Source organism: Haliaeetus leucocephalus, unplaced genomic scaffold (assembly GCF_000737465.1).
Source record: "Haliaeetus leucocephalus isolate CR32 unplaced genomic scaffold, Haliaeetus_leucocephalus-4.0 Scaffold92, whole genome shotgun sequence".
In the NCBI taxonomy this organism is placed as follows: domain Eukaryota; kingdom Metazoa; phylum Chordata; class Aves; order Accipitriformes; family Accipitridae; genus Haliaeetus; species Haliaeetus leucocephalus.
In genome coordinates this window covers 13,374,379-13,396,730 of record NW_010972528.1, presented here as the reverse complement: position 1 = coordinate 13,396,730, position 22,352 = coordinate 13,374,379, and the positions used below count along the sequence as shown (strand labels likewise).

Genomic DNA, 22,352 nt, shown 5'->3' with positions numbered 1-22,352 from the left:
TGTGATTATTTTAAAATCAAAGCATACTATGCCCTATCCTATTCTAAGCCTCTTCCTACTCATTTCCAGTCCTGTACACTTTCTTAATACAGCATATTTAAAGCTAATAGGAGGTGCTAGGTCATCAACCCCAAAAAACTTGTACTGACCTAGGGTGTACATGTAATACAACATTGTTCTGTCAGTGTGCTTCAGCTCTAGTTCAGCAAGTAATCAGTAAGCCCATTCTGTACTCAGACAAGGCTTAACTGAGGCTGGCAGGGATGTAGAGGTGTATGATTCTGCACACAAAATCCTTCCAGTACAACACATCAAGCACTTCTTCATGAGCTGTTCACGCACATTTCAGTCTAGGAACCAAAACCACTCCATGTCTCATCTTCTCCATCAGTGATAGAGGAATGAATTATCATCTTTATTAAGATGATAGACAGATTTTAAACCAGGGGAAGAGATTTGGTTATCTTAGTTATCTTAGTAAGAGCCAGCCTTAAAATCATCTCTGATTTTTCAAGGGAACAAAGAAATCCCTATCAATTACAGACACCATTGTGGCTTCACTAGAGCTGATGTGCCTTCAGGAAAAAAAAAAACAAACAAACAAAAAACAAACAAACAAAAAACCCCAGCTGATTCATTATGGAGAGAAGTGATTTTCATTTATATGTTGTGCTTCCCTTCTGTCTCATTTGGGATATGAGCAGGTAAAAGCCAGTGAAGAAGAGAGAAGCCACTCCTAATAAAGGGCTATATCTTGGATGAACCAAGCTCCCATGACACATCTGCACACTAAGACATTTCACTCTGACAGGACGTGACCCAACTGAAACTTCAACATTACTTTCTGCCAAATTAGAAAGGGATAAGAAGTGTCCCTTCAAAGACACATTAATGAGAAAGCACAACATACACAAAAAACCTCAAGTTGTACTACACCTCCTTCACTTATGTGGAGAGCTACTTTACAAGTTGGTCTCTTAAGATGCAGGAGCACTGGGTGAAATAATATATTTAAGGGGTTTTGCAGATTGTTAATTTATTGTCTAACACTGAATTGATAGTGTAGGCAATTTTCCACTAGTACTCTCATTCTAAATTAAGTGCTTGCTCAGCTACATGTGCCCCTTGCATTGTATTCACGACTGCAACAGCCAGCATGTTCCGTTTGTGCCATGTCTGGTTAGTTACACAACTCCCATCACTGGATAAAAGCAATGGTTTCTGCATCCAATATATTTCATATTTAGAGGATTAGATATAAAGTATTCATATTTATGCATGTATTGTTTACGATTTGCAGTTTCATGAAAAAAATACAACTTACCTCAAAAAAAAAAAAGTTAGCATTCTGCTATTGCTGGTATATTTATGGGCTTCACATAAATTTCCAGATACTTCAATTCTGAATGAAGAAACATAGCATTTTTATATACAGAAATGTACAGTTTATCAAAAGATGTATTTGGATAAAAGGAGAAAAACTTGTAAGATGTTCCTTTGCCAAAAGTAACGTAAACTCTTTTGCCCCCCAAAAATTCAAAACCAAAGAATTTATATCAACATGGCGTCTCATTCTGTAGTTGTTAGTCACCTCAACAATTCCAGTAGTAGTAAGTCAGTCTGTGAAGTCTCACAGTGCCAAATTGAAAATAATACCATAAGAGAAGTTTTATCAGCTGCACATTGTTCTAGGAGCTAGAGTAAGGGGAGTTGTTCATTCCTTCTACTAAAAGCAATATTGTAATGTATCTTGTCTTTAGCAGAGACTGCGTTCAATTAGTCTAAGACATAAAAAAAGAGAAAGATTCATGATGGTGAGAAACAAGGTAAAATAGACAAGATTTGGAACAGGTAAGGAAGCCCTGAGAATGTGCTAGATAAATGGGCTGTCTTGAAATAAAAAAAATAATACCTCTAGTACAAGTGGAGAGTATGAGAGAGTACTTTCTATTTGAAGTCACTGCTAACCTGTTAAATTCCTATAAAGCAAAATAGGACCAAATATTAGTGCTCACACTGTGTGGCACCACAGGAATCTCAAAAATAGTCAATGTGTTAAGATACCAGCTGGCTTCCATACACAACTGGAAAGAAAAAAAAAAAAAAATCTAGTCTACTTCTCTTTTCTTTAGACAGTCCCTGTTAAGAGGATCATTTAGAAGTTGTCCAAGTTTCAAAAGATCCAAAAGCACTCACCGTAGCCTCTTTTCTTTCCCACTGAACTTGACAGGAACTTTATCACCAACTCCAGTTACAGTACTATTTGGCTTCAATTTGAAGACAACAAGCCTGATAGTGCATGGAGCAACCTCATATCCCAGGCTCACGTTCTCATCATAATGGCAACAAAGTTGATTCTTCCCTTTTATCTTTGCAAGTCAGCCAAAATTATGTATTAAATTATCCGCCAGGACTTTCAGTTCAGGTGTCAATTCCCTGCAATTGTGATTTAAACTAATTGGCGCTGGTGTGATATTTGCATCTTTCAAAGACAGAATTTGCAAAAATCTGAATAAACAAGGCTATGGAAGGTCAGTGGGAGTACACACTTGTTGGACACATTACCAACAGAGAGAGTTAAAAAAACTGTACGAATGAGGAACATGATTAGAATTTGAGGAAGTTTAGTTCTAGTGCAAGGGCTGTAAGATCAGCGGAATCCACCCCTCAAACGTACCCCATACCCAAAAACTCTTTGCGCTAAGAGTATTAAGTGGGACAGTTTTCCATACCTTTTTGATTTAATGCTACAGAATCAGTTTAATTTTAAGAAAATTCCATTTTCTCTTTTGGCATAAAATGCTTTGTAAAAGCTCAGCACATTTCTTGGCTATCTTAATTGCTTATAAAAATTCTCAGCCAACAGTCAAGTGCTTCTAAAAAATTAACAAAAACCCTACTACATGCTAATTCCCCAGTTTTTTTATATTTCTAGTCAGTTCTCTCAATGTCAAGCGTTAGCCAACGATAATATACATTGGCTTGAAGCCATCATCATCTTTTTAAGCTTATTGTGACTGCAAGACACTAGGTAGTATATCCCAAAGGAAAAGAGTGGGGAAAACATTGCTGAAAACTATCTGCTAACATCTATCCATGTAAAAAGCACTTGCACTTCCAAAAGCACATATTCACTTTACAGAACATTCAAAAGAGCAAAATTGTTAGCCTTAGTTCCTGTAGAAAACAAATTATTTATCTGTTCAACTGGCATGTAGCCAGATACAAAAATATATCCATGCCATATTTGAAAGCTAGTCTTGGTATATATGCATGTCCAATAATTTCTTGCATCAATAAAATTCTAGTTTACTCGATACATAGTCTGATCCTGAGCAGCTAGTGGGAGACTTCTTTTTTATCTGAGGGAGTGTGTGTGTGTATGTAGGGTTTTTTTAGTAAACTGTGGATTAAGGATAGGAGAATGGGTGCCTACTGCAACTTGTTTTCAAGACTAGGCCCAAATTTGGTTACCTTTACTGCATGCCCAAACTTTTGTCCACAAATAAACATACAGAGCCTTTTACTTAAGCAGGGATTCCATCTGCTGAAATCCTGAATTCTTCTTCCCATCATTTCTAACATTTACCTCCCCTCCATTAGCAGTGCAATCCGCCATAAATACATCTATGGGCAATTAATTCACATGTATAATCATAGGTCACCGGTTGATTCTCTAGAGAAAACTTACTCTTTGATACTCTCTAGCTTGTCTCAAAAGGATATTTGACTTGGAAGTAAATTACTGGAGTTATTCTGACTTTTCATAGTTTGGGATATTCTTGCATTTTCCATTTTTCTCCCTTAAGCAGAATTATTATTGAACTTAAATAATACATCTAGAGGGTTGGGGGTTTTTTAACAGAGGAGAGCAGTTATAGTTTTTGCCACATACAACATGAGCACATTTCAACTGAAAAATCAAAATGGGGTGGAAGTAGGAGTAGTAGTGTTGCTACGTGGAATGGCATGCCTGAAACAAAGGTGCACAAGCCAGACAGAGCTCAGCTCAGTCTGCAGTCACCTGGTGAAGCACAGGGTTTACCTACTGGACCACAATACTTCCACACTGTTTTAAGGTGAGGTCTGCCTGCCCACCCAGCTCCTTCTTTACACAGTATCAGGCCAAACTAGGGAGGATGAAATGAGAATCACTGCACCAAACCTAACCTCTCCGCAAGGCATGTAGCCAGTTTGAATGCTAGGAAAGCCTGGACTAAAGCACAGGTTTGGCACCATCTTTCGGTTACTGTTTAAACACACTGGCGAGCCCAAAGGGCAATAAAGTTTATTTACTTTCAGGTTTTTAATGAGCAAATTTTAAGTGCTCATCGTGATGGTTTTCTATGTCAACAATTTATTAGATGTTAAAGCCAAGAGGACCACCATATTGCCCGAGCTTCTGCCTAATAAAAAGCCACGTCTTTGATGGAAATCCAGTCCCTCACTAAGAATCCCACTCTGCATGAGTCCCCTCCCCCCCTCTGCTCCAAGTCAGTTTCTTGGGATGCAGACTCATCCCATGAACTAAAGCATGCCTTATGCTACAAAAGCATGCTCCTCTGTTTCACTCTAGCCCAAAACTTTCTCTACAAAACCTTGGAGACTTTTCACACCTAGTAACAACACACAATTCCTCTGTTCCACTTGGAGCCCAAATTTTTGAGTTTGTACATTCCTCCTTGTGCACTGAAGTTCTTTCAGCATCAATCAATTCATGATACAAAGAATCTTTCCAGGAATAAGCAAAATTATGCAACATATGTCATTGACTCCAGCAAGATATTCTCCAATAACAGGGAAACGATTGCCGAGTGACTCCCCCAGAGTCAATTACTAACAGCTCCAGAAATCAGTGTAATAAATAGGTTGTCCATAAGAGCATGAATGTGTAAAACAGATCTGTCTCAGGCTGTCTATTAGGGCTTTGAAAGCCCTTAGTTTTGGCATCTGTATTATCACACTTTGTAAAGGTCTCTTTTCACAACCGACACGTTCTTTCTTTCTCTGCTGTACAGAAGTTCACTTGAACCAGAGCAGCCCCACCAGTGAATTCCCCAGCTATGGTGAAAACGGAAATGATACCAGTTTACTTGTTTCACCCCTTCTGGTGGCTGGAGTAGTGATTGGACTTGTGCTATTTCTATCCTGTGTTACAATCATTGTTGGCAGTCTGCGAAAGGATGGACGCTTAAGACGCCCGCATCTGAGGAGAGATGCTGTTTATGGTAAGATAGCTAGTTTAGCAAGATAATGCTTAACTTTATTAATGATCTCATGCTATGGGCAACAAAAAGCATCTGGCCACTGTGCAAGGGATAAAAAAAAAAAAAGGTAAAATTTAAAAAATAGGGTAAGTAGGTCACAGGCAGCTTTGTAGTTTAATAGCATCTTTGTTCTAGCACTGAATTCACATAGTACAAGCTCCAAAGTTAATGGTTAACATAAACAAGGCCAATGCCAACAGCATTTCTTAAACAGCTTATTTTCCCTTGATATGGTATAAGATTACTTCCCCATCACTAGACTCCTGATAGTTTATTTTCATATCCCATTATAGCCTTGCTATAGCATGTAATGTAATTTCTATCTGTTGGAAAGCCAGGAATGTTCTCGCTTCTGCAGTGTGTGCACCAGCCTACAAAAATGACTGGACAATTACTTCTGACCACAAAAGTTAGTAACTGGATATAAACAGAACAACAGGGCATCAAAATGTTGTTACAACCATCATCATCGTTAATGATGTCATTGATGACATCAATGTCATTACTACTGTCATCATTAAAGAGACTGGTTTCCTAACAAAAAAGTGCCAGTTCCTATCCCCTTACCCCTCCAACAACCCCCCCCCCCCCTACTTTAAAAGGATTTGGGAATATGAAGGAGTGAATTGTAGAATTATATTTTTGGCCAATTTAGGGTTTGCTGTCCAGAAGTTGAAAGCCACTTTGTCAAGAAAATGACAGAATCTGATTATTTCTATATTTAAGGAAAAAACAATTACAAAAAGTTACTTTGTAAGTCTTCAGCTAGTAAAAATTCAAATGATAAATGGATTAATGAATTGAGTGGAGCATCAACAATTATATCTATGGTTAGGCTCCTTTTCTGCGGTTTGTTATGAGAGTACAGTTCTTTGCATATTCTTGAGTTTTTTTCTTTATATAGAAAAGATAATAATAGTGAGCCACACAAAAACACATTGGCTCAAATCTTGATTTCACTGTGGTAAATCAAGTATCCACTGAAGTCAATTGGACATCATTTAATTATTTGGACCAGGAATTTTTGTGTCTAAAAGAAACACATTTCCTAGGATCAGTTTGTCCACCTGGAGCCAGGAATAATTATTTGGGGCTTTTCCAGAAACATTTATACATATAAGTGAATAACATCTATTTTTTGGGAATAAATTTTAGACTCCAAAATAAGTGAAATGCAAACTCCCATGGTAACATACAGGGGGAAGAAGGGAAAAAAAAATCCAGAAAACTAATGTCTACTATTATTGTAACATCTATTTTTCCTGCTTTTCAGTAGCTAAATTTGGAATTAAATAGTTAAACCCAAATTGGAGTTACTGTTTTGCCCATGAACAGCAATATTTTGGCATGATAAAATACTGACCATTAAGATTTAATCACTACATTTAAATCTACTGCTATGTTAATTTAAAAACCCTGAAGCCAGGCAAAAACGTAAATGACAATTTTCAAACTGCTTGTTAGAAATAATAATGCTAGAGAAATGGAAAAAGAAAAGCATGGTGATTATTTTCAGAGAAATTCAAAAGAATAATCTTAAGCTAAATTGTGCCAGTCTACCAAAGTGAAAATTTTACATCAGCGCATGCTGTCCTAATATCTCGGCATGCTTCCACTGGCCAGCATGGGAGCAGCGGGAGTCACTGTGAAGTTGGCTTCCTTCACTTATCAAGCAAAAGGAAAGCACAGTGCATGATAGACTGGATTAGCCCTGGTAAATACATTGGCAGAGGTGAAAATTGCCAGAAGGAGGAACAGGCAGTTCAGGTGAGTCCTGCCCTTTTACCCTCTGCTGAGAGACACTGCTTCGATGTCACTTTAGAAGCTGGCCTTTCTCTCCAGGTACTATTTTAATGCATTGAGTGAAAAGGAGGGATCATTTTATTGTGGGGGGCAGGGAAGTGGAGATTGCTGCATTACCACAGCTTGGGACATTCTTAGGGAAATTTACCCCGGAATGTTGAGCATTAGCTAACGATCTTCTAAGACAGAAAATAGGAGTAATTTCTTGATATTTGTGGAGCTATGAAGCTCTTGAGTGAAAGCATTAAGAAAGCCCTGGAGCAGGCAGCAGGATGATTTTCTCTACTATTTTCCAGTTTTTCCCCTTTTTGTTAGTGGTTTTATTAAGAACAGCACTTTCTCAAGACACATACCTACAATCAAACACCTAAGCCGCCTTTTAAAAACCTTCACAGAATTGGCAAGGTTTCAATGTATGCAGCTCCTTGGAACTTCAGCAGTCCTGCTAATGTTTGAAGCTGCATGCAGCAGAACCAACATTCCTTTTCAACCTTTCAGGCACAAGAAAGACTTTAGACACTTGCATCTTGTAGGGCAGCACTAAATATATAGTCCCTGTGCCATAGCCTGAAACACCACAGTTCATCTATAGATGATGTTAACTTTCTCTTGAAGGAATAGAAATGTCCTGTGAAACCTGATTGTTCCAGAATACCAGTAATTCCTCTGCCTCAGATAGGTTTTATTTTCTGATTTATGGCAGTGTTATAAACAGTGATATTGTTTCAGAGAATCCACCATGGAGGAAAAGAGCAGCAAGTATTAATTGCTTGTTTTCCAGCTCCAGATGGCTTCTCTTATGGTGGCTCTTTTGGAGAGCTGAGATCCACCTGCATGGAGGAGTTTCCCCCAGCTTTTGATTTTGGTTCCTATCTGGATACACTTTCTCAGGTCAACGTCATGTATCCTGATTCACCTCCACGGTAAGCACTTTTCTAAGATTCTGAGTATTACAGTCCTGTACTTGCAAAGCCTGTTAAAGAAGAAAATAAAACTTCTAGACCTATACCCACTACAAAAATACAGGTCACACAAACTCTAAATACAGACAGGCTTTGTTTAGTTTAAGTTCAAGTTTTCTGTAGCAGAATATATCTTTACTAAATAAAGGCATGTGTACAGCCAATTCTCATTTACTAATATTCACATTAAAATTTATCATATTGATGGCATACTAATGAAACACACAAGTAAAATTACTTATGAATATCTTTCTTTGAAAGAAATTATTTTACAAGTCAAAGTTTCACTTCCATGAGAAAATACATACTTTTTTCAAGAACATTCAGGTTACATTTGTTACTGACCTTGAGACTGTTCAGATAAGAGTAAACGGAAAAAAATGAAAGGGGGAGAAAAAATTAAAAAGAGTGCAAGAAACCTTTAAACCTTCCTGTATTTTTCAGCAAGTCTCACTTCTCAGCTTTCTTAACCATGGTATTCTATCAGAAAACAGAACTGAAGAAAACATATCTTTCTGACATACCTAGTAATTGTACTTAACCCTCCTAATTTAGGATAGGGAGAAAATTGTTTGGGGTTGTTCATCTTATATCCGTAATCTGTGAAGGACAACTACCATTTTAGCTGTTTAACCCAAACCTGCTCTGGAGAGCCATAGTTGCCTGGATTGTAGTAGCATCTTTGGAGAAGAGCGTCCTTCAAATATCAGGCAGTTCTAATTGCCCGGGGAAGTAACATCGCTAGAAGAGGCTCTTTCCAAAGACAGTCATTCCAGAAATTATATAGCAGCTCCTTCCACATGTTTGCCTGCATTCACAGGATACAAGAACAGTCATCACAAGTGACAAGAGTTGCACTTTAATCCATCTATATCTCCTCTGTGTGCCTCATGCACCTTGTGGTTAATAAATGAAGAAGGAATTCAGTTACTCCCTCCAATGAACCAACAGAAATCATTTGAAACAGAACATCACTTCAGGCTTTCTGTAGTGCTGTATCTTACAAACAGCAAATAATGGTTGAACAGTCATGCCCCCCTCCCCCCCCCCCCCCTTTTTTTTTTCTTTTCTTCCTTTTAAGCAGACTCTGTTTTGAGGTAAACCAATAAGACCAGCCCTTTTCTGACTTCTTGTATACATATGCAATATAGAGCAAGTCAGTAGTTTGAATGTACAATATATAGATCTTTGCTTTTTCTATTCTATGCATGTTCCACAAGCAACCCTTTATGTATTACAAAGTCATACTATATAATAAATAGGCTTTTAGAGATGGTGTAAATATTTTAGCAGACAGCTCACAATGTGAAAAATTATTCCGAGCCTGGCATCTAAATTTGTAGAACTTCATATAAATCCACTTAAAAATTTAGACTGGTTTTTGGACCCACACTGAGTCTTTACTAATAAAAGCCAGCCAGCTGACACACAAGCAACAGCTTGAGTGGGCAGTTGGCCAGATTTCTGAGAACAAGCTCAGACTCCTGTGAACAAGCTCTGAGAACATATTTCTTTAGCAGGCAGGTCTCCTAAGATTATACCAAAGTTTGCATCCATTTCCAGTTTGAAACAGGCCCAAAGAAGGATTTTCCACCTCTATGGAGTTCTCTGGAAAGAGATACGTGAGTGATACAGGATAGCACTACATGATCTGGGCTTTCTGTTAATTCTCCAGCTGCTTCTGTAATAAGCCTGGCACAAGGTAACTATCTTTTGTCCCGCCTTGTTCTAAGAAACTATTCTGGGACATCAATACTAGGATCAGAGCAACATAAAGGTGTCCAACCACTGCCTCCTCAAGATGCCCTTCTGGGCAGAGTGGACTGTGTCCCTGAGGGGCCCAAGATCTGCCTCTGCATACACAAGGAAACACTGCTCATGCCATTAATTGCAGATCTGCATCACAGGTCAAAAGTAAAGATTATCGTTAATGGTTTTGCTGTTTTCTCACTGCTACCATAGTTAAATATTTTAGAAAAAGTAGTTTTGGCAAATCCACTAACCACTTTCTTACATTAGATTTTACGTTAGGTTTAGAGAAATACCATGCACTGAGTTTTGTCATTAGCCTGCCATAGTTGCAGGGTGGTTACAGAGAAGCCATTTGGTCAATTTGTCTTGACAGCCCAAAATATACAGTGCTCCTATCCATACACATCCTTTAGGATAATTAATGGCTTTCTAATTCATCTCAGATCTGTGTTAGCATCTGTCAGATTGATTTTACATGAGTTGTAGAAGGGAAATATAAAAACAAAATACAGTGGGTATGAACTTAGCAGTTTCAAGATACTAGGGATTTGTATTTTAGAGCCTATTTCTAACATGTACAGATACTTGTAGTAGTGCTGGAAGTTAAGTTAATGTTTCATAGTCTGTGTTACCAGAGGTAGCAAAGTATTCGTTTCTAAGAAACTTCAGACATCTGAGAAAGATGATCCACATGATCTGACAACAATTCTAAACCACAGAATTCTTCTCCTCCCAAATTAGGAAACTTGAACAAATTCAACCAGGACAAAATATAAGAACAATCTCCCTGCCACAGCTTAACTTTCATCATAGCAAATATGACTTTGAAAGAAATATTGGAAAGCCTGTAAATCCAGTATTTGCCAATTTGTTCAACATTGACTGTGATGGTATAAACAAAATAATCTAATTGAATTTTTAGTATCTTTAAACTTTTAAGAAGAATCAAAGAAAAAAAAAATAATCAAGAGTATTATGTGGAATTATATGGCAGGCAGCAGACCTTTAATCAAAAAAGTCTTCCGGAGTTTGATCAAGATGGCTGTAGCTGACATTCTACACATCCCAAACACATGCTGTTAACACTATGTGGATAATATTTATACATAGAAATCACAGGCTCGTGCTCATGTTCACTGTGCCAAGAGTTCATTGTAATACATGCACCTATAGTGAGCTTTCCTAATTATCTTTTTATATATACGTAATAAGAAAACTGTTTAAAAATAATTTGAGCTTACATATTTTAAATGGCTTGAAGTACAGTATCAATCAAGGACCAAGTAAATTAAAAACGATTGCATTTTCTTGATGACAATCTCTAAAATCCTAACAATGAGGAGATTTGAGATTCCCTGCATGAAAGGAATTTCATCAGCTTTTCACCTTTTGGCCAGAGGAAATGAATTTCTCCCCACTCCACTAAGTGCTTTTTCACTCCTTAGTGATTGGATATTAATGGTATGTAGAGAGCTTTGGGCAACCAAGGTTATCACCTTTTTCATCTGTGACTCATGACTGCCTAATACAGAACATCACTGAGGAACGACTCTTGAGCAAGATGGAGGGATTTAGCTTCAGGAATAGTTTTAATGGAAGCCACAAAAGTCCTCTCTGTATTTTAGATTGAAATGTGTCCTGCAGGGCACACTACGATAAAAACCAGTTAGTCACCCATTATCCTAGTATTCACATTAGAACAGATTGGGGTTTTTTTTGCTCGTTTGTTTTAAGTATGCTCACTCTACCTCATCTGGTCATCTTGCCTAATCTATATAGGATCAATTCTAGAGAAAATTGTCTTGTTTAGGCCTGATTAATTCCAGTACTCTTAATACCCATGCTCAGTCTGCATTGTTTAAACAGGCAAATCCATATTAAAGTTACTTTAAAGCGGCAAAAGGAAATGCTTATGACTTAAAGACCCTAATTTACCTCTACATATGAAAACAAAAAAACCCCAAACTACTTAAGGTACTTTCTTTTCCATCCCTCACTTCTGAGGAAGCAATTTAGCTGTATCAGAGGGAAGAAGGCTTGAGCTTCCTAGATTTTCTTGAAAGACAGAATCAGGCTTGCAGGAAACTAACATAAAAACTTGCTACGTTGTGCTATATTCCTTTGCCAAGGCCACTTTTCCTGCAAGCATGCATGGTAAGTAGCTTTTGGCACATTACAATGACAGTTGGCAAAGCATGAGATGGACATCTGTGGTTAAGTTCAGATCTTGCTTCAATACCCTCATTGAGGTTTTCAGTCAGTGAAGTAAAAAACACCACTGGAAATATGACAGTTTTAAATCCACTGGAAATCATGACATGAGATAAAACTCTCAATTCTTTCAACTCTGAATTCTGAGCAACTAGACGCTCAAAAGCCCCTCCCTTCACATCCTAGTGCTTTCCTAATTAGTATTAGGTACAGAAACAAGTTAATTGCTTTCTGATTAGTTAGTTGCTTTCTGCCGTGAAGGGATTTTTACATGACGCCCACATTTCACAGCCCATCCAGTAAGCACAGGGAGATTGCCTTACTGCCCAACGTTAAACCAGCCCTTGAGAGGTCAGGGTCTGCAAGTAAGCTCCCAACAAGCGTATCTAGACTAGCATTTCAGATGTCTCTGGTATACCTCTAAACAGAGCCCTGCCCTAGCGAGGTTCTTACCTGATGTCAATGCCACCACACCAGTGGCAGCACCATCAAGTTATATCTGCTGTATGGACAGGTTTTCCCCCAAGCTGCCTTCATCTTGCTATTTTCTACTAACGGATCATCCTTCAGGAAGGCATTTCAGTCAGAGGATCTTCTGCAGTTACGCAGTCCTACCCCTGCTGCTGCCAGTAATCACTTTTAATAGAAACTTACCTATTCTATAACAGAGTTTGCAAAGATCTTTTGTGCTGATTATACCCATTTCAGAATACCTAAGGACAGACCTAATTCCTAATTATTATGGCAACCTTCTTATTTCCAGCTTAAATTTGTTTACAACCATTTTATGATAGTTTCTTTTTGTGGCATTTCCATTCCTCTTAAATAACCATGCCTTTCTCATTACTTGCTGCTTGTATTTGTAGTCAAAAATCTTCTCACACCTCAGCCTGCATGTTGGGAGGCTAAGGCACAAAGTTCTCTTCACTTTCTGTCATCATATCTGTTGCGATGCTGTATCGTCTGACCAGCATTTATCTACACCTGTCCCAGTTTCACTCTAGAAGTGCTAACTATTGCTGCATATAAAAAACCCCACCCTGCAGCAGTGAAAGCAGAAAAACCTGATGAAAGAGAAGCACCAGGCATTTCTAAACAGAAATTTATTGTGCCATACAAAACAATCACAACTTAAGGCTGTTAAGTCATTGATAACAGTACTGAAAAAAAGAAATATTTTTCTGTAATTTCCCAGTAGTTAGACTGGGAAGTGAGGGATGGAAAAGAATGTCTTAGAAAAGAAAGTACCTTAAGTAGTTTGAGGGTTTTTTGTTTTCATATTTAGAGGTAAATAAGGGTCTTTCTAAGACATAAGTTGCATATTGCAGCTAGTATTTCCTTCACCTGCTCAGAATTCATTCCTAGAATAATTAAAGCAAAGCTCTTTCTAGGAATGTGATCCTAAAACATGTCACATGGCAAACTTCCTCAAATATTAGCAGGTCCTAAGCATTCCTGCTGACATGCAGAAGTTGGTATTGTTGTTTAGAACCCTGTTGTGGATTAACTCCATGGCTTAGGAGGCTACAAGAGATTATTTTGAAATAAGTTTGTCTTAACTGATTATTATTACTCAACTAGTGCCCACGGCTTCACTGTCATTTACTGTATAATGGTTACAGAAACCCAGAGACTAAACGCTGCTTATGACCAAGTGGTTCTTATTATGTATAAAATTAATGCCAGGCTGAAATGTATCATGTAAAATCTTCATCATAGAATGACTTGGGTTTTTTAAAACATTTATTTTAATTGTTTAAAGCTGCACAATTATATTGAAACTGTATTATATCAGTTTCAAATGCTATCTGGTATATGTTCTCATGAAAACACCGTTTACATTTAATTTCATTTTTCATCTGGAATATTTATTCATCAGAGTCAAAACTTCCTCAAGATTCTTTTGACACATAGTGCAGAATAAAGATCCAGCCTTTCAGTGCTTATTAACACAAACAGTCCCATTGTAGTTGTGAGGGAATGGGAAATTCCAGAAATAACTATGAACAGAAAAAAGGCAGGGGAAAAAAAAAAAGTAATTCCAAGTTTCCTGTCTCTTCAAGGGTTAAGTTACTTAAGCCTTAGATATTTCCTTGAACAATACCTTGGGTTACATTTTTTACTATTTAAAAACATTAAAATAGAAGATAACAGTGTTATTTGTTCATGGTTACCTACTCCAAGATCAGGCAGGCACTTTGGAGGTCCATGTACCACACCTCTGGGAGCTTTAAAGTCAATTACGTTAGGAGATCAGCATCACTCTACAGCTAATAAAAAGAAAGAGGTTCCTCCAGAGTACCTTACCTTAAGAGGAGTCTCCCCCTTGTTTAAATAGCCACTTTTCAAACATATGTGACAAAACATTCCCAGAAAATAGTCCAGTAATTTTATAGAGCATTGGATCATTCCTTCAGGGCTCTGTCTTGGCTGACACTGCGGGCTGTTATCTCTAGGTGTTACATGTTTCTTACTTACCCCCTCATCCACTGTAATTTGGGATCAGTCATAGTAAAAAATTCTCATGTAATGTTATCCAGGCCCCGAGACAGATGGATGTTGATTTAAAACTAACAATATAATTAGGATGACTGAAACTGCATATGAGGAGGTGCCACTTAACTTGCACTATCATTCTTCTAATCACTAGGCCCCAACAGTTCAAGGTGTTTCTTTTTTAATAAAGAAATATGTTTTGGCTCTTCATTCTAAGTCACTGTTCAAGAATTAAACTAAGTGCATGACTGAGACAAGCTGTAATATGGAATGGATTGCTATTATATGAAAATATTAAACTAATGCTTAATAAGTCACTGACAATGCATGCAAAAGAAAAGTCAAAATATTGTTACTAAATGCACCTAGTATCTCAAATGGAAACCGTCAGTATCAAAAATAAACCTAGAAAAATATCCTGTCTCATGACATATGTCACTGTAAAGGCAAGTCTGTCAAAAATGATACATTTCCTCATGGTAGTTATATATCACCAAAGAATGTATGTATTCTAAGAAAAAACACCTCAAAGGAAACACTGACAGATTTCCAGGCTGCTGTCCTATAAACCCAGCTGTTAATAGATTGTGCCATCAGAGATAGCATCATCAGCTGAACTACTTACATGGTCATCAAATGCATCATTATTTTTTTCCTTTGATCCTCCTTTTGGAGAGTTACAGTATATTTGTTCTAATTTCAGCTTTTCTTTATTAGGTAACAACATCATATAAACAACCTTTGTGTTGTTTTCATCGTAGCTTAAACCTGTCAGCACATGTATTTTGCAGATTTAGTGATTCTGTTTACCATTATTAAAAGATGACAGTAGGTCATCAGCAAAATGGAAACTATGCAACAGAAGCAACTTTAGTAGAGTCATAACATATAACAAATGAACAAAGTAAACAAAAAGACATCTATTTCACAATGAATTCTTCATTCCCCAGATTTGCCTTTTTTTCACTAGCTATTGTTTGCATCTTAAAAAATTCTGTTAGTAGAACCTTCTTCTTTCCCAGAGAGCAGGTCATAATTTATGAATGACAGGAAGTTAAGTAAGATCTTTTGGGTTTCCTTAGCAACAAACCTATCCTAATACTTACTGCAATGAGACCTGACAAATTCATGAAGTTATTTCCCCCTCCAACATTCTGAGTCAACAAGGTCAGCTTCAAGAGCTGCTGTATTTTTTAAGCAACATTCTTCTCTTTGCAGATCACATCTACATGCAGTAAAATGATGTTAACAGACATCAGCCCTCCTTGCCTTTCCTAGTATAATTATCCCTTAAAAACTCAATAATGTAGTCTACAATGACAACGAAGTTATTCTGACAAGAAACAAGGCCAAAAAAAATGCAGACAACAGCACATTTCATGGTCAGTAACCCCTTCCTTCTCATAACTGCCTGTAAGACACATTGAACCTTAAGATAATATTATTTAAAATGCACCACAAGTACTGCAACCAAGGATTCTTTTCAGGGCTGAAAGAGATGCACGATATTAATGAGATGCAGTGTAATGAGTTCCTGTGTCCATTATTAAGTTATAGTAACATTTCAAAAGCATTTGCTTTCTTGTCTAGAAGGATTTTCCTGTGACTGCTGTACTGAACTTCAAGCATCAGCTACTTTTTACATGTACAATAACTTCACGGAACTGAATCTCTCAGATAAAACATAACTATCATTGTATTTTTTGCAAGAGACTAGCAAGTATTTTTGTTTCTCCACTTATGTCATGCAAGCTCCATGCTCTTGCATTTTCAGTTGCAAAATATATATATACACACATATACACATATGTATGTAGGTGTCATTCCCTCAGCAGTTACTGAGGTTGCACTTTATGATATGGCTAAGAAGTTCAGCCTGTGAGCTGTGGTCTAAGACCTACACCACTTCCTCCATCTCTTACACTTCTCTTTCTCTTGTGTTGCATTGATGCCCATCTGACTATGCTGTGAGTTTCCAACTTAGGTAGCTAAATCAGTAGAAATCCAGCCCAGAAAAAACCACACATACACACACACAAAACCAACAAAAACCTCCAAACAGACACACACACACAAACCCCATGCACGCAACCTTTTTGCCTATTTAGCTCCAGATTGGGGATCATGGTTTGGAGGAAGTAGTGCAAGGAACACAGTGGGAGTATGCAACAGGGCAGGGGACACTTCCTTTCAGTGACGTGGACATTGGCTCATGTTGAAACCACTGCTTTCCACATCACTGAGCTTTCCAGCTGCCACCTTCTCAGATGAAATCAACAGCATTAGTTACCATACTTAAGTGACTTGCATGTAACACTATAATTTTAATATTAGGAATCATCATTATTGATTGTTATGGATGCACTGGTTCTTTTTAGTGGTAACCATCATTACATAGTACCTCTTGGCCCCTCCGGTATCAAGGTCTCCATACCAGCTGAAGAGAAAGCAGCTCCTTCATTCTATTCTAGTTTGTGCTGTTTGCAAGTAAAAAGAAAGAAACCTAAAACCTATGTCAAAGGTGCAGACCTCATACTGCAGGACAACTTAGCAGTACCACTTAATTCGTGATACACGCCTCACTGCAGTAAAATGCAAGAGTCCATTCACCTCTTCTCCTCAAACATGAAGCTTTATTTTAAGACAACAGGAGGAATTTAGTCCAGTATCGCTCACATCAATACATGGTAATCAACTGCAAGCAATGATTGCTATTACAATTTTTTGTAAGTAATCCTTTAAATCTTTTGAGGAATGATTTTCCAACCACCAACATACATGGACAGTGGGTGCCTGTCAAACTGTGTATTACTTCTTGTAATACTTGCTTAGAATCCTCTAATAAAAAAAAAAGATCTGGTAAAGACTAGATGTATAAGTTTACATACTATGATCTCTTTGAAGGAGAGATTGCAAAGTAGAATTCATGCTTATAGTGTTGATGATTCATTAATTATACTACAGGAATACCTCTATAAAAGCACTCTGAAAACACAACCAAATTACTGAGGCTGTTAAAGAGAGGACGGAAAAAAAACAAAAACAAACAAAAAAACCCCACAAAACACTTGGAAGCTAGGTCAAAAAATACAAAGTTAAAGTTGCTTGTATGACATTAATTCATCTCCTTCCTATCCTCAACAGAAAATTATAGGAACCTTATCTGTAGCCTCCACTAACAGTATCATAGCAATAGCTATTTGCAATGTCAGCATTACAAGCAAAGATACCACGCTTAGGAGAGAATATGGGAAACTGAGTATCATGATCATAAGTTACAATAAGTTATTTTAAAAAAAAAAAAAAAAGCTATTTGAATGATTTTTAGTTGCCTCCTTAGCCACAACAATCTGTAGGCACAGTTGTAAAGGTGCCAAAAAGTTATTTAATTGAAAATCTGGCATGTGTTACTTATGGCCCTATTAGATTTTTTAAATGTAAACTTAATTGCCAAAAGTGAGGGGGGAACATTACTTGCATTGGAGTTTGGACAATAAGGGAGAATTATTTTTTATCCATCATATATATGAAGAAAAAGTGCCCTAACACTAATATATTGATACTTCGAACTAAACACTAAAATGCCAGGTCTTGAATACCATAATTTTCTACCCATTTGTCTTAATGCTTAAAAGTCTCCTTCACAAAAGACCACTTTACTATTTATCCCACCAAGCATTTTAGTTCTACAGAGCAGAGCTATGGTCCCTGAAAGATATTAAAGTAAATCCAAGGGAAAGAAATGTAGATGATCAGATAACAACAGTAAGTAGAATGTGCCCATTTCTCCTTTAGGTCAGTGGCAGACTTCCCTTGTGCTGGGCTTGGGCCCAGAATCAGGAGACAGAGAAGCTTCTTCTGTGTCTCAGCAAAAGGATTCAAAATTTTCCACCTTGAAACTCACATTACTGTGAGCTTTTCAAAACTGAAACTCTTTTACTACAGTAAAAGGACCCAGTAGGTGCTCTTCATTAGCCTGATTAAGTCAGTCAAAATCTGTGGGAAGATTTTAAATAAATTCACTGGGCTTTGGGTCAGCAAAATGTAAATTAAGTAAAGATGCAGCTCATAGTAAGTAATCATGCAAAGAGGGGCTCCTCCTTTACTCTTGCTGAGCTCATGAAGAGTTGAGGACATCAGGTCCTCGATCTCTGACTGAGGTCTAAGATCTTTTAAAAAGAACATCAGGTATGCTTGAAAGCTTCAGTGGGCTTAGTAGAGGCTGGACTGAAATCTTTTTCCACAGGCTATACAAAAACAATTCAACCTCCTACGTGTTGGAACTTGTTTCTGAAGTACCTAGCAGCCCTATTCAGGATCTTCAGAACAGCTATGTTTTTAAATACCATTGTTTCTTATGGGGAAATAAAAATTTTCTAGTCTGAATTTAAAACCATTGTCCTCATAAATATAAAAATAAGATAAAAGAGAGGTAAAAATAAAACCACCTGTGAATATTTGAGTTATTTAGTAACCTAGTACTAAGATTTCACTTTCTTACCTTTCCCTTCCCTAAAAAGCACTGCCATCACCCGGACTAGGAACAATACCATCAAAATCATCAGGAGCACTCTGAGGGAAAGGTACAAATGAGTGCAGCAGAACCAAGTATTTTTCTAAGGCAGGGCCTCCATGGTTGATTGCAGCAGATTTGAGCTCACTCTAACCAATGCAAGCTGCCCTGCTGCAAGCCACTTACAATCTACAAGTAGGGTTTATTAGCTTGGGTTTAGCCTGGCAGTAATGCAATTACAGGGGACAGAATGACTGCCTACAGTCTGCTGGGAAGACATACGCTAAATATCCTAAGTTTCAGGAAATAACCTAGATCTTAATAGCTCTGCAGTTAGCGTGGTTGAGGAAATGGGTTCTTAATTTGTCTGGCTCCAGCAGAATTGTTTTTCAGGTTAACTGAGCAGGCAAAGGTTTTTACAGGAAACATTCTCTCCTTCACAACTGGATTTAAAACAATCCCAAAACAGCTAAACAAGGCAGCCACAAACAAAGCAGGTCCAACATTTAAGATCATGATGTTAAAACTCTTCCTCGCTTTTGCCTGTAGCCAGTGAACCAGGAAAACGGGACCTTCCTTCAGACTACTAGACCTGGGCTGGTTTGATAGCAAAAGTGAAGTCAGCTTTAGTTTGTGGACAAACAGATGATGCTAGGATCACTAGACAGTGGACCACCCAGATAACAGACCAGATCTACCAGTTCTGGTTCAGCCCCCCTTGGGGCCACAGTGAAATCTCTGCAGAGCCCTTAGGCTCAGAGGGCTGAGGATTGCCAGAGTAGCACGGTACACATGCATGGAGCCTACTCATGTCCACTCTGTCCGTTCCCATCCCCTTCCTGCAACACAGAACATGGGAAAACACAAGCACAAAGACACGCTGGTCTATCCAGGCTCATTATTTACCCCTTCTGGGCCTCCCTAGGCTGTGCAGTCCAGGCTCCAATCTGAGGTGCCTGTCAGCATTCACAGTGGGACAGCAAGCACTGAGCACAGTAGTGGAGTGAGGAGGTAATAGTTCACCCTGGCTCTAGCTTGGTGGCATGGACGTAACTACAAAGCCTGGATAAATCTGAGCTGGCTTCTCATGGAAATCCCACAAATTGGTCTATCTTGCATTCTTCCTTTTCGGGAGGTACATGACGGGGAGTCTACCAAGTATCAGAATGACCAGCATGAATCTATCAAGATTATTCATCACAGCTCTGCACCTCAGCAAGAAATCCTGCTGCCTCTGCCAGCACAGATCTGCAGCCCAGACACCATACCGCATGTAACTGCTGGCTGAGCACCAGAGACCTGTGAGTCAGGAGGACAGCATTTGATGTGATGCTCTAGACTCCATCTAAAGCTCTCTATAGCTTATTTTGTAACCGTAACATGGCAACACCACTTCCTTTTTCCCCAGCCATTTTCTAACTTAGCTACTTACAAGCCGTTGAGAGCAGGAATGAACCCCCGCTGTGTTGCACCTATGGTGACTGGTGCAGGGTGCACAGCTTTGTGTGAGCCAGCAGTGTTACTCCTCCCGCTCCTGCGTAACTGGCTGTAAGGAGCTGGGCTTATCCCCAGGCACCTCAGCTGAACGGTACTGCCACATGGTGCTGCATGGTACTTTCATGCAGGAGGATGGGGTCTAAACTTTCACTGAGACCTCTGGGATTGTCTTCAGGTATTTGGAAACATACTTTTAAGTGTTATGCTCTCGAGTGTCTCACATGGCAGGGTAAGCAAGTATGTAGGCTGAGGAACAAAACACCAGACGATCCTTTTCTTCTCACTTTACCTGCCCCTGTTACACTGAAAATACTGTACTGTGGCATTTTTCACAGGAATCTAATGAAATATTCTTTTTTTCTTTCAGCTACGATGAATGCGTGGGGCCAGGAGCAACACAAATATACATTCCCACAGATGATCCCCCCCCATATTCTTTTACGGACCCTTGTCAAAGAAATGAAATATCTATAAACTTTAGCCTGGAAGAGGAAGCAGCATCTGGAACTACGGGACAGGCTGCAAATTATGCAGTCAGGCTGCAGGACTTGCAGCAGCCTATTTCATCCATCTCTTTGTCATCTCTCACTCTGGAGGCTGCTCCCCTGTACGAAACGGTGGTGTGTGAGCAGAATGTCCCCATCCCACTTGTTCCAGTGGAAGTACTGAAAAATTCTTCCACTGATTATCAGACCCTTCTGAACCAAATCATGTGAATAAAAGTGGCTCCTTCAATTCTTCTGAAGAACTCAGACCAACAAAAACATTTAAAAGGAAGAATAAAACCTCTGAAAGTTTTATCTATTTTATATCTTTAAACAGGGATGCAATGGGATTTTATTTTTTACTGTGAATTTTGAAAGTTTACCTAAACTTCCCTCTTTGTGCTTCAAAGTGTTCCATGACATCACACAGCATAAAAGAGCAGCAGTGACAAGCATTGCATCTGACCTTTTTGAAGCATTTCAAAACACATTGAAATCAGCCACTCTTAATGTAGATACATGTTATCAAGTCAAGCCTACTTGTTGATTTTATGATACTTCGCATGTTTTAGAGCAGAAGGAGAAGAAAAGCATTTTGTTGTCTTTGTAGGTGTCACTTGTACATTTCATTCAGTGTCTTGGCAACAAAGCATTTTTAAATAATTCTTTGACTAACTATGTATTTCAGTAGACAGAGACAGAACACTGCCTGCAAAACATGACTGTCAGTACCACATAGGAGCAAAAGAAAAAGGAGAATAATATTTTGATAGTCACATTTTTCCTTTGGAAAGCCTGGCCAGTACCAGGCTTTCCAGACCATTGCAAAGCCTGGCCAGTACCAGGCTTTCCAGACCATTGCAAAGCCTGCTGTAAGTCTTCCTCAAAAGAAACCAATGGCAAGTGATGGAGAAGTGGCAGTGGATCCCCAAAGACCGATTGGCTTTACCTACAGAAGCTGTACTACAGCTGTGTGCAGGCCTGGGAGCTGCATGGCCTTTGCGGGGACTTACTATAGCCAAGGGAAGGGCAGTGTCTGGAATCCCAGAAGATGCTTCATGCCAATTCCCATGCATGACTGCATTTTGAGACACTAACTGGTCTCCTTCTTCAATAAGGAGCCTGTAGTGTTACAAAGGACCTTGACCTCTAGTAACTGCACTGGTGTGATGTAAATAACAGATGCTGGACTTGGCATGCACAGTAACAGAGAACCTCACTTTGTGCAGAAGCCTCTTACTAGGCACCATCCGTTTCGCTGAAATTGTGCTACCCACAGATCTAGCCTTTGTTCATAGACCTGGACTTCTCACACATTCATATAATAAGTGCATACAAGTTGGAGATGCATACAGAACAGCAGAGG

At 38.5% G+C, this 22,352-nt stretch overlaps 1 protein-coding gene across 1 annotated transcript; it reads left to right on the top strand.

Moving 5' to 3' along the window:
* The first annotated feature begins 1,561 nt into the window (after nucleotides 1-1,561).
* Nucleotides 1,562-21,217, top strand: LOC104842733 (protein BEAN1-like). Its single transcript, XM_010585249.1, has 4 exons — nucleotides 1,562-1,610; nucleotides 4,974-5,228; nucleotides 7,852-7,993; nucleotides 20,869-21,217. Exons 1-4 carry the CDS (start codon nucleotides 1,562-1,564, stop codon nucleotides 21,215-21,217), a joined length of 795 nt encoding a protein of 264 aa, XP_010583551.1.
* Nucleotides 21,218-22,352: the final 1,135 nt, after the last annotated feature.